Source organism: Prionailurus viverrinus, chromosome F2 (genome assembly GCF_022837055.1).
Source record: "Prionailurus viverrinus isolate Anna chromosome F2, UM_Priviv_1.0, whole genome shotgun sequence".
NCBI lineage: Eukaryota > Metazoa > Chordata > Mammalia > Carnivora > Felidae > Prionailurus > Prionailurus viverrinus.
This window is the reverse complement of record NC_062578.1, coordinates 40,776,263-40,789,461: the sequence shown is the minus strand read 5'-3', so window position 1 is coordinate 40,789,461 and position 13,199 is coordinate 40,776,263. Positions and strand designations below refer to the sequence as shown.

General features: G+C 40.0%; 1 protein-coding gene across 6 annotated transcripts in view; it reads right to left on the bottom strand.

The window, feature by feature from the left end:
* TMEM67 (transmembrane protein 67) overlaps positions 1 to 13,199 on the bottom strand; it is a 79,522-nt gene that overhangs the window by 63,433 nt on the left and 2,890 nt on the right. For 5 of the 6 annotated variants that reach the window (XR_007148694.1, XR_007148693.1, XR_007148695.1 and 2 more), the window contains exons 1-2: positions 2,443 to 2,687; positions 712 to 800 (exon numbers count right to left, since the gene is read on the bottom strand). Coding sequence is in view for 3 of the 6 variants with exons in the window: in XM_047842744.1 (XP_047698700.1) it covers positions 712 to 800; positions 2,443 to 2,665 (312 nt within the window). In the remaining 3 variants the exon portion in view is untranslated. Of the gene's footprint in view, positions 1 to 711; positions 801 to 2,442; positions 2,688 to 13,199 lie in introns of those variants that run through there. The other variant, XM_047842747.1, reaches the window with a different exon arrangement.

Here is a 13,199-nt window from a genome sequence, read left to right as displayed (position 1 = left end):
GATATTATTTAACCTCTTTAGTGATGCAATTGGCATTTCATGAACTCATCACACCTCAGTTATCATTATAAACATGAATTGTTATATAAGACTGTTAACACAATAGGTGTAAGGCACAGAACTCAATCTGTACCAGTCAAAAAACTCACACATCCCAACTTGTTCTCTATATATACCATTCATCTATTTTTTTTAAGTCACTGAGTTACTCTATGAGAAAATATAAAGACACAAATATTCACAGCTTTGTGGTTTTTTAAATCTCAGACTTTAAAAACTAAGGCAATACATTTGTTTTTTTCCAAGTCTGCATAAAATTTCACTCATTTCCCGAAATTTACTCGAGAAAAACAAAGTTAATTTAATAATTTTGAGTTTTGGGACCATATTATAGTACAGCATCAAAAGGTAGTTTAAAAAGGGGCGCCTGGGTGGCGCAGTCGGTTAAGCGTCCGACTTCAGCCAGGTCACGATCTCGCGGTCCGTGAGTTCAAGCCCCGCGTCGGGCTCTGGGCTGATGGCTCAGAGCCTGGAGCCTGTTTCCGATTCTGTGTCTCCCTCTCTCTCTGCCCCTCCCCCGTTCATGCTCAGTCTCTCTCTGTCCCAAAAATAAATAAACGTTGGAAAAAAAAAAATGTAGTTAAAAAAAATAAAGATATGTTAATTTACTACTTTTTACAGTAAAATGATTTTAAAATAAATACTTGATACCATGTTTTCCGGGCACTTTTTACAAATAATATCAGGTCCTCCATTATTAGAGATCATCTGAAATCCTGGTAAACACACACATGAAGTTCCTAAAATAAAAACAGTCAATTTTGACCTTGGTAAATAAAAATAAAGCTCCAAGATAGGGAACATTTTAATATTCTTAAAATCTTGAGAAGAAGTATAGCTGTTAATAGCAAGACTCTGGAATCAGCACTGCATGGGTTCTAATCTTAATTCTGCTATTCAGCTGTGTGACCTTTAGCAAGTTACTAAACTCTATGGCTTGGTCTCCACTTTGGCAAAATGGGGGCAATAACAGTACTTACCTCATAGGGTTGATATGGGTGTTAAATTAGTTATTATACGCAGAGATCTTAGAATGTGTATGGCACGCAGCAGGTACCATATGTGCTACCACCTTAAGTGCAAGCATAACTGAACTATTAAAGTACTGAACTTTAATTTTAATAATCAAACTATGCATTAACTGCTATGGGAAATTTTACTGTTCTATTTCATCCAACCATACACATATATTCAATGAATTCAAATTTACTTTGCCAAAACAAAACCTTATTAGCAAAGTTACCTTGATTCAAATAAACCATTGTTTTCCTCTGGACAGACAGTAGACCTTATAAGATAATCACCATTCAACTTGCTGGACAGGTAAGGACAACATTCTCTAAGGAGGCATCAAATAGAAACAGCACCCATAGCAATCTATGTAGTAGGATGCATCCAATATCTGGGTCTGTAACTATGAAGCAACACCTTACAGTTTAAGAGCCGGTGAAATGCTTCCTCATTCATACATCCTCACCCGAGGAGCCGGCCCAGTCTTAAATGACAACTTTAATGAGGATATATCAAATTTGAAGATGGGAGAAAGTTAACACCATGGGTGACCAAATCAAGAGTGAAAACATTTTGGACCTTAGAATATGGAAAAGGTCTTATTCTGAGCAGTTTCAGTGAGGGGAACTGGGACCAAATGACCTACGTTTGAAGGGAAACAACAACAACAACAACTAAGTTTAATACAAAGAGACTTTAAGGGCAATTAGTAATATTCAATAATAAAAGGGATGAGTCCTAAGGAAATCTATATTAAGAACACACTGTATAGTGGAAATACATGGGTTGAGACTGAGGGCAGAGAGACACCAGTTCTTCCAATCCACAATTTAGGTAACAAAGATGTAACAACATCATCGAGGCTTGAATTTCCTTATCTGTAAAATGAGAAGACTGGACCTAATCATGGTTAAGGTCCCTTCTAGCTCTAGGTTTCTGGGATTTGAAGAGCAAGATAAAGAGCTAACAAAATTTATAAGCGCTAATTTGCATTCCCTCCGCAACCCATCCTGTGACCTACTTCTCTACACCTCGTTCCTTCTCTATTTTTTTTTTTTTTTTCTATCTTCGGTGGGCGACTTTCCAGGTGCCTCCCGAAAGACCCCTCGGATGAGAAGTGAGGGACTGGCGCCGAGAAATTAATTATCGGCCATGGCTCAGGGGGTAGTTTACTCGGGTTCCCCAACCTCATTTGTGTGCAAGCTGCAATCCTCCAAGGAAACCGACCCCTCAGGAGTTGGCAGTTAACTTTCCTGAAACATTTCTTCCCGCCGACGAAAATGTGTTTCAGAGACAGGAGGAGGGGGCAGCGGGCAAGAAGCAGCCTGGAGTGTTAAAACTCTGGCTAGGGCCCACCCTGAACGGTCTCACCTCGGGCATCCTGCCTCTGGTTGGCTCCACACGGCACACAGGACAGCGCGGAGATATCGAAGTACTGGTTGTGGCCGCACGACTCCGGCTGCAGGAATGGAAATGAGAAGGTCTGGGCGTGTGAGACTCGCGGGAGGGCCAACAGGAGGAATACGTTCACAGCCGCGGCGAAGGTGGACCAAGCCGCCATGGCTACCCTGGCCCCACCGCCGCTCGTCACCATGGTGCAGACGCCGGCGGCAGCGCGGTCTCCCGCGCCCCATCAGCCGCTGCGGCGAACCTGCAGAGCCGATTGGACGACTCCGCCTGGGGTTCCGGAAGCGTCTGCCGTCGCCGCCTGGTTGCTAGGTGAGCAAAGCCTCGGGAAGCTGGCTGGTCTGGGATAGGAAGGGGTAGAGGTACAGTAACCCCGGAGGCTGGCAGGCCAACCCGCTCTTTAAAATGTGTTTCAAACTCTGGGACGCGACCCGTTACCGGGCTTGTTATCAGTTTAGGAGGTCGGTAAATAGAATTTCACAGCAAAGACTGTATGCGATAGTATGACAGAATTATGAGTATTGTTTCATTAAGCTGTTGAATGATGTTTACATCAGAATTTATCCAAATCAGGCCATTTTCGCGTTAAAGGAGACATTCCAACAGAGTATTTGCAAAATACATTTGTCAAAAAAGTAGAAAAAATCCACTGATTTGAAATATGCAATGCTGGAAGATTGGCTTAAGCACTAAAAAAAGATCTTTCCTGCCAGACTTTTTCTTTGTGTTTCTACTTTCTTTGTTTCGGGTAAAGGAAATCATGTATATAAAATTAGATCATCTTTACTCATTTGTGAATAAAGAAGGAAACTAATTTTTAACCAAATGTAAACATACACGAATCCTGCCTTTCAAAGCAGGCATCCTTGAAGGCTATTAGCACCAAAACATTTTAGAATTACCTTTAGAGCCACTTTACAGATCATAACATTTTATTTCTCAATATTTAAATCTCACTTCTGTTTCTGTTGTATTTTATTTTATTTTGTTCTCACACTCCCCACTCCCCCAATAAAATCACCTGGCATAATTTTCAGCCACCTTATCAATCAGTAGTAGCTAGAAACAACTTTTGGCTCTCTCAAAAAAAAGATAGATAACTTTAACCAGTATCCACCATCAGTCCTAGTATTTTTCATGTGGCCTTCCCCAAAAGACCAGCATTCACTCAGTCACTAATATCTATGATACAGGACACAGTAATATGTTCTGAAAGCTCTCTCTTAAAAAGGAATCTCAAAAATGTTTTTGAGGAATTATGCATTGCTGGGGTGTTTAACTGGTAGTGGAAATCATTTATCTGATTAAGATTTTTTTTAAAAGACATGTGACTATACAAATGTCAATGACTCAGAAAGGGTATGGTCAGAATAGTTGAGATTAATCTGCAAAAGCTTCGTATGGGTGAATTTTAATTCTAATCTTCCTTGATGAAGTGCATACTGTTCTATGCTCTGTGGAGGGGATTGGGGCAATAACATTTACGCATTGCCTTCTATGTAATTAAGACAACAAAAGAGCTCCCATTCTTGGTTTTTCTTGTGTTCCACACTGTGCACTATACTAGGCTCTTGACAGCATTAATCTGAACTCTTTATAATAACCCTCTGAGGTAATACTTTCCCTTTCTGTATCCCTTTCTGAGGATCAAGAAAGTAACATTTTAGAAAGTGGTGGAACTAGAATTTATTTTCATCTGGCCAACTCCACAACCTGTTACCTTTCCAGTTTACTAAGTGGCTTCTTTGTGGAATAGAGGAAAAATTTGGCATATTCTATATATAGGATGAAACGATTGCCTTTAGTTAACAAGATGGTACCTCCATTGTACACCACGGACAGGGGAACGATGATTGCCTAAGACTTTTGGGCACTGTACCTGACAAAACTGCTCCAAAAAGCTAAATAAAGTAGTGAAATGATTCAAAATAGAAACAGGTTTGACATAACCGTAGATACTATGGGTTCATCTGTATAAACTGCTTACAAGGATAGCGGAAAAAATGTTAGCTAAAACTGTTAAGTATAAATTGGGAGTGTATCATTAGGGATATTTCTGCTGCAAATAATAGATCAAGTAGTTTAAGCCAGTTCCCAATGGCTTAAACAAAAACAAACAGGAGAAGTCTGGACATAGGTGGTCACTGGTGTTCATTCAATGATGTCAGATAGTCACCTCTGCAGTTTTCTTGGCTTTTCCCTCCTAGTTGCAGGGTGCTTGCCCTATACCAGACTTAAGACAGGAAGAAGAAAATAAGCTGAACCAGAGATATTTCCACTGTCTCTTAGAAGAAAAAAAAAGGTAAATGCTTTCTCTATGTCATGTCTTATGCTAAACTTCTTACCTGCATCATTTCAATATTTTTAACAGCCCTATAAATAGTGCATTTATCAGCTTAAAGACATCCCAGTATCACCCAGCTAAAATGTGGAAGAATTATCCATAGAAGTGGGCGAGACTAGCAGAACATGGTTTAATGTCAGCTTATGAAGAAGTCTACCAAAAAACATGAGAGGATGGCTTCAAAGAGGACAGCAAATGCTTATTGAACACCTAGAATGAGATGGGTACTGTACCATGCCTTACCTACACTAACAAAATTAGGGCTATGGAAGAAGGGAGAGGCAGGGAAGGATGAATGAAAGAGCTGTTTAGGAGGAAGAATCGTGGGGCGCCTGGGTGGCGCAGTCGGTTAAGCATCCGACTTCAGCCAGGTCACGATCTCGCGGTCCGTGAGTTCGAGCCCCGCATCAGGCTCTGGGCTGATGGCTCAGAGCCTGGAGCCTGTTTCCGATTCTGTGTCTCCCTCTCTCTCTGCCCCTCCCCCGTTCATGCTCTGTCTCTCTCTGTCCCACAAATAAATAAAAACGATGAAAAAAAATTAAAAAAAAAAAAAGGAGGAAGAATCGTGAGAATGTTATGACTTGGACAGTGGAAGTAAAGAAACAAAAACAAGGATCACTCCCGGTTTCTGATTTGGGTAGCTAGGTGGATTGTGACATTATAGGAAAACAGGAAATATCTGGGGTGAATAAAAAAAAATTAATGGTAAAAATTAAAGTTACAGAATTATCCATTCATGGGGAGTTGGGACCATGGATAATTTAAATAACTGATATTAATTTTTTGTTTTCAGTGTGTCAGTCACTGCAATATCTCATTTGACAAAATTGGGACCATTATAATCACTTTACAGATGAGAAAACCAAGACTTAGAAAGCATATATGACTTCCTAAGGTCATACTCAGATCATGATTCTAACTCTGGTAATTTGATACCAGAGCCCACATTCTTTCTTAAAAAAAAAAAAAATTAATGTTTCTGTTTAAGAGCGAAACAGAGTGCGAGCAGGGGGATGGGCAGAGAGGGAGGGAGACACAGAGTCCAAAGCAGGCTCCAGGCTCCCAACTGTCATCACAGAGCCTGACACAGGGCTTGAACCCACAAGATCATGACCTAAGCCAAAGTTGGATGCTTAACTGACTGAGCTACCCAGGCACCCCTGGAGCCCACCATCTTAACCCTGCTTCTTTACTTGTGCTCTTGAACCCTTGGATGTGCTTTCTTGGGCATGAATAAAGAAAAGGGAAAGGCAGGTAAGCCCATGAGGGGGTTAATGCATTAAAGTATCACAGAATTTAAAGTATTAAAGAATGTGATGAACAAATGCAAAGTGCGGAAGTGGAAGTTGTGGTCAGAAAGGGGAATTAGTGAGGTCAAGATCTTACAGTCAGGGCACTTTGTGTGGTAAGCCCTACTCTCTTTCCTAATCTTCAGACTCTTGGTGCCAATTCCTACTAGAACTGCTGCATCACATTCAATATGTTCTAAACTGGATGGACTTCCATAATGGAACACTCTCCCAGGTTTTCTCCAGGTGATTCCTAGAATAAACTTTCTGGTTATTCCTGCTCTTTGCCCTTTCTTGACTCAACTTCCTTTATCTAACTAAATATGGATAGTCCCTGAGGGCTCAGTCCTAGACTTTTGTCTCTTCTCATACTTTAGTTTCCCTCTGGATGTCAACCATGTCCTTGACTTCACTGATCACTTTTTTGCAGATGACTCACATATTTATATATATCCAGGCCAAATTTCTTTTTCTGAGCTCTGAACCAGTATTTCCACTGCTTGCTTGGAAGTTCCATTTGGGTGGAATGAAGCATCTTTAATTCAAGGTGTCCCGAAACAACCCATGATCTCCATCCCTTCCTCCACTCCCAACCTTGTCTTCTTCCAGTGTCTTCTATCTCAGTTAATGGTAACATCGTCCCACCTGTAATACAGACCAAAACTCTAGGAGTCACTTTTGATGCTTTCCATTCTTTCATCCTCCCATTTCAGTCTAGCTAGACTTCTTAATTTTTTTAACTTTATTTATTTTGAGAGAGAGCAAGGGAGTGAAAGAGAGCAAGGGAGGGAGTGAGAGAGAGCGAGGGAGGGGCAGAAAGTGAGGGAGAGGGAGAATCCCGAGAACCCTCCATGTTGCCAGTGCAGAGTTCAATGAGGGGCACTATCCCACAAACCACGAGATCATGACCTGAGCCAAAATCAAGAGTCAGATGCTTAACTGACTGAGCCACCCAGGCACCCCTAGACCTCTTGATTTTTTACCTTCTAAATATATCTTGAATTAATCACCCAAATATCCCTTGAATTCTTTTACTTTTCTTAACCTCTATCATCCTAAAATGTCTTCTCTCATATGAATTACTACAATGACCTATTTTAAACCTTAATTTTCAGTTTTAGGCATTATCAGTTATTCTATTTTATTTTTTTATTGAGGTATAATTGACATATAATTTTTATATTGGTTTCAGGTTTACACCATGATTCAATATTTGTATATATTGATAAATGATCACCACAGTAAGTCTAGTTAACATCTATCACCATATATAGTTACAAAATTTTTTCTTGTAATGAGAACTTTTAAGATCTACTCGTAGCAACTTTCAAATATGCAATGAAGTATTATTAACTATAGTTGCTATGCTGTATATTACATCCCCATGACTTATTTATTTTACAGCTGGAAGTTTATACCTCTGGGCCCTCTTCACCCATTTCACCCACTGTCTACCCTCACTTCTGACAACTACCAGTCTGTTCTCTTGTATCTATGAGTTTGGGGATTTTTTTGTTATTTTTTAAAATAGATTCCTCATGTAAATGAGATCATAAGTTATTTGTCTTTCTCTGTCAGACTTATTTCACTTAGTGTAATGCCTCAAGGTCCACCCATGTTGTTGCAAATGGCAAGGTCGCATTCTTTTTTTAAATTTTTTTTTAACATTTATTTATTTTTGAGAGACAGAGAGAGGCAGAACACAAGTGGGGGAGGGGCAGAGAGAGAATGAGACACAGAATCCGAAACAGGCTCCAGGCTCTGAGCTGTCAGCCCAAAGCACGACACGGGGCTCAAACTCACAAACCACAAGATCATTACCTGAGCCGAAGTCAGACGCTTAACTGACTGAGCCACTCAGGGGCCCGTGGTCGCATTCTTTTTTATGACTGAATAACATTCCTACATATATGTGTATAATCACATTTTTTCCCTTCTTTCTTTTTCTTTCCTTCTTTTTCTTTTTCTTTCTTTCCTTCTTCCTTCCTTTCTTCTTTCTTTCATTTGTTGTTTCCATATCTTGGTTATTGTAAATAATGTTACAATGAGTGTGAGGGTGCATGTATCTTTTTGAGTTAGGGTTTCATTTTCTTCAGATAGACACCCAGAAGTAGAATTGCTAGATCATATGATAGTTCTATTTTTAATTTTTAAAAGAACCTCCATAATGGTTGCACCAATTTAAATTCTCACTAACAGTGCACAAGGTTTCCCTTTTTTCCACATCCTCACCAACACTTGTTCTTTTCTTTTTGATAATAACCATCCTAACAAGTGTGAGATAATATCGCACAGTTGTTTTTGATTTGCATTTCCCTGATGATTAGTGATGTTGAGTACCATTTCATATACCTGTTGGCCATCTGTATGTATTCATTGGAAAAATATCTATCCAGACCTTCTGCCCATTTTTTGATCAGATCGTTTCTCTGTGATTGAATTGTATTAGTTGTTTATACATTTTGGGTATTAATCCCTTATCAGATACATGATTTGCATGTTATTTTCTCCCATTCAGTAGGTGGCTTTTTCATTTTGTTGGTGGTTTCCTTTGCTGTGCAGAATCTTTTTAGTTTGATGCAGTCCCGCTTGTTTATTTTTGCTTCAGTTGCCTCAGGGATCTATGTTCTTAAGCACTGTTATGAGGTCTCTCCTCCAGGACAGAAACCCAGAATGAAGAGACTATGCAATCTATCAAACTGGAAGGGTAAAGTGGAGTAATGTTAAAGCGAGATCTCAGGTTAAGTGTATTGCATGTTCTCTCCTTTCTTGGTTTACTGCTTTCTTTGGGTAGAGTTTCCTGAGAAAAGATGCATAAGATGTAAATTTTTGAGACCTTGTGTATCTGAAAATATCTTTATTCTTCCCTCACAGTTACTTAACAGTTTATTTGGGTATGAAGTTCTACTTTGGAAAATCCCCTCAGAATTTCGAAGGTACTGCTTCTCTTTCTTTTGGTTTCTCATATTGCTCTTGAAAAATCTGCCATTTTGATTCTTAATCTTTTGGGTTTAAATTTGCTTTTTACCTTCTGGAAGTCTTGAGATGTCCCTCTGTCCTCATTTTTTAAAATTTTATAGTGATGTGTCTTGGAGTATTTCATTGTCTTCTTTTGTGTTGAGCACTTGTTGGATCTTAATTGTTCCTATGACGATCACTCATTTATTTCTCTTCTCTCTTTTTGGAAGCCCTGTTTCAGATACTGGACCCCATGGACTGTTTCTTTAATTTTCTTATGTTATCTTTTCCATTTCATTTTGTTTTGTTCTACTTTCTGGAAAAATTTCCAAGCATTCTCTTTCAAACATTACCTTGAGTTTTTCATTTCCACTATTATTAATTCAACTTCTAAAAGCACTTTTTAATTTTCTGACTATATCTAATGTGTAACATCATGGTATTCTTTCATGGATGTAATATTTTATCTCTTTGAAGATATTACTTATTAATAGTGTTTTAAGTTTCCTTTTAAGGTTTTTTTTTTTTGAGAAATTTTATTTATTTTTTAATGTTCATTCACTTTTGAGAGACAGAGACAGAGACAGAACTCAAGCAGGGGAGAGGCAGAGAGAGAGGGGGACACAGGATCCGAAGCAGGTTCCAGGCTCTGAGCTGTCAGCACAGAGGGCTTGAATTTACGAACTGTAAGATCATGACCTGAGCGGAAGTCAGACACTCAATGGACTGAGCCACCCACGCGCCCCTCCTTTTACGTTTAAAGTTTCCTTCTGCCTGCACAATCTCTGTTTTTTCAAAGTTATGTTTTGTATGAGAGGATTTACTTATAAATCTGGTGACCGTTTGCTATTTATGTATATGTGTTTTATATCTATGTATATTTACCTACTAAATGTATGCATATTAGAGTGGGGCACACTGAAAAGCTAATAGGAAGCTCTAAAAGGACATGTGGGGCTTCTTGACTGGTCTACAATGTATAGGGTGATTTGCCTGGGCTGTTTCTTTTTCTTTTTTAGAAAAATTTTTTAAGTTTTTATTTATTTTTGAGAGAGAGAGAGGGAGAGACTGAGTGTGAGCAGGGGAGGGGCACAGAGAGAGACACAGAATCTGAAGCAGGCTACAGGCTCTGAGCTGTCAGCACAGAGCCCGACACAGGGCTTGAATCCACGAACTGTGAGATCATGACCTGAGCCAAAGTTGGAAGCTTAACTGACTGAGCCACCCAGGCACCCCATGCCTGGGCTGTTTCTTAGGGCATCTCCCATGTTAGTGTTTTTTCTTTCTTCTGTCTTATTGTGCTGATCAGGTTCCCCAGGAAGAAACTTCTCTCTGGAGAATTCAAGCCTGGCTGCCAGGGAAGGAGGGTGTGAGTTTCATCATTCAGTTTCATCATTTACACGTTGTCATTCTTTCATATAATAGAACCCCTGATCTCATTTGTACCCATTGTCCCATAGTCATATTCTCTCAAGAGAATAAACTTTCCATCTTCTGGGGGGAGATCTATGTTTCTTGGCTCTGGAAAGGAGTCTTAAGTGCATGTTTTTAGTGCTTTATAAATTAATGTTCAACCAAATGTTTTCATCTCCTTCCCCAACAGAAGACACTGAGGACTTCTAAGACTTTGAGGACTTATTTGGTGTATATCAGGTTGCCTTTTGCTTTTCCCACTGTCAATTTAGGATTCAGCCCTCTTGGATTCACAAAAGAATTTATCACCTATCTATCTCTTTCCTGCTCACAAAATTTTATTGCCGTTGCCTCCTACTCTATTATCTTCATTCGTGTCAGTTTTTGCTTCTTCCAAAAGTTCCTTTTCTGTTTTATTATTAGGATTTCTGAAAGGAGAGGAAGTAAATACCTGTGTTCAAACTGTCACCTTAAACTGGAAGTCAAAAACCCTGTTAACCTGTCCTCATATACATACTCTTGCCGCCCCCTAATCCATTCTCCATACCTCAGCTGGAGTAACCTTTGAAATGCAAGTCTATCACCTCTCTGCTTAAAATAATTTTTTTTTTTCCAGTGGGAAGCTCAACCTCTTGAGCATGAACCACAACTCCCAGCAGGGTCTGACTTGTTCCCACATCCTTTCATTGTCCCGTGCACTCCTGTGCACTCTGCCCACATTGGTCTTCTTTCAATTCTCTGAATGCTAAGCCTGTGCACCTCTCTGCCTGAACTATTGCTCTTTCCTTGCCCTCCCTGGAAATTTCCATTTACTTTGTTAACTCTACCTTTCCTTCCAGCTCATCTGTCACTTCCTTTTTTTTTTTTTTTAAGTTTATTTAATTATTTTGAGTGGGTGGGGGAGGGCAGACAGAGAGAAAAACAGAGAAGAATCCCAAGCAGACTCCATGCTGTCAGTGCAGAGCCCCAAGTGGGGCTCAATCCTATGAACTCGTGAGACCAAGACCTGAGCTGAAATCAAGAGTCAGATGCTTAGCCAACTGAGCCACCCAAGCATCTCTCATCTGTCATTTAAGGAACTCCTCCTGCCTTTTGTGATCAGGCCAGGCCTGTGATTCTCACAGCATCATGTATTTCCCTTTTATAGCTCTTGTCCCTATTGTAAATTTACATTTAGTTGAGTAATTCTTCTACTAGGTTTCTGCCCTCTCCTAGACTACAAGAATTATGAAAGCAAGGACCATGTCCATTTTTGTTCACCCTGTCTCCTTAGTACCTGGAGTTGTGCATAACACACTGTCATTTAATATACATTTGTTGCAATGGAAAAGATTAAAACTTGCTTCACTCCCTCATTCTCTAGTTTATTGTCATCTTCCAAACTCTAAGGGGATCTCAATGCTGTGTCCTCTCATTTCATCCCTGAGAAGGGGGCAGAGGACCAACATAGGTTGAGCCTGGAGTAGGCTCTAGCCATAGTCTAAGAGACAGATTTTTTAGTGTCCACAAAATCTTCTTTCTACTTTGCTTGATGTTGATCAAAGTACCATGTACCAATAACCAGTCTCAGGGGAGGACTCCAAAAATTTCTGCCCATTGCATCTTCATTTTAGAGTCATTAGGGGAAATACAATGCAGTCAAACATTGGACAGACAATAGTTTATTTACATAGAGAAGAGACAGAGCAGGATCAGCTTCAATAGTGGTGTCAGTCCCCCATGGCCAGTGGGTCTCTCTTGGCCACTGACACAAGGCAACTGGTCTTTGTGCCACACCCCTCTCATGATGCAGTGGAAACAACCTGGCCTCTCTCTAGGACAGGATAACAGTGGGTTGACCAAGTGATGTTTAATGTACATACTTTAAACAGAGCAAGAGTACTTAGCCCAAAACAAGGCCTATCCCACATAAGGTGATAGGTCAGGTTTAGTCTGTGTGGGCTCTTTAACTCTTGGCAAGGAGGTGTTGCAGACTCAAGGCCCATTCTTATGCAGCTGAGTGGGGTCTGAAAGACTGCATGAAGGAGACTCCCTCTTCCAACACAAAGTCTTATAGACTCTTTCCTTCTTCCTCCGTTAGCCCTTTTCTTCTTTCTTTCACTTTCTCCTTACATTCTGTGTTTGGAAGTTCTCTTTAGTTTATTAGGTCTTCTTGCTTCTTTCTTTTATGTACCCAGTACTAAATGGAACCAAGAGAAATGAGGCCTAAGCAGGAGAGGTCATGTTTCATGTGTGGTTCTACCTGTTCACTAAAAGTGGGTTCTATACTGAGATTTGGGGGCCAAAGCTTCAGCAGTAAAACAGATTTTGTCCACCACCTTTCCTGCATGACTCCTTTGTTAACCTATAACATAAATAACATTCAGGATCTCAGTCTCCTCCATCTTTCTACCATGGCGATAAGACTCCCATTTACTCTGTCACACACAGTTGACCAAGCTCCTTTATTTAATCAGTAGTGTCCAAACAGGGCTCCAATAATCCCTAGGGGTTTTGTAGGTGTGCCTCTGAGGACCACCTCAGGGGAAAATTGGAAAAGAGCATTCAGGTCACCACAGCAACAGGTAAGATTTCATGTTATATGCTTTTCTTGGTGCTTTACTATGTATTATATATAATATACAATGCATGTGTGTGCATGCATGTTTATGGACATGCATGTGTGTTTTACATACACAACACTCCTACTGTCACCTTCACTTGATAGGTGAAGAAAT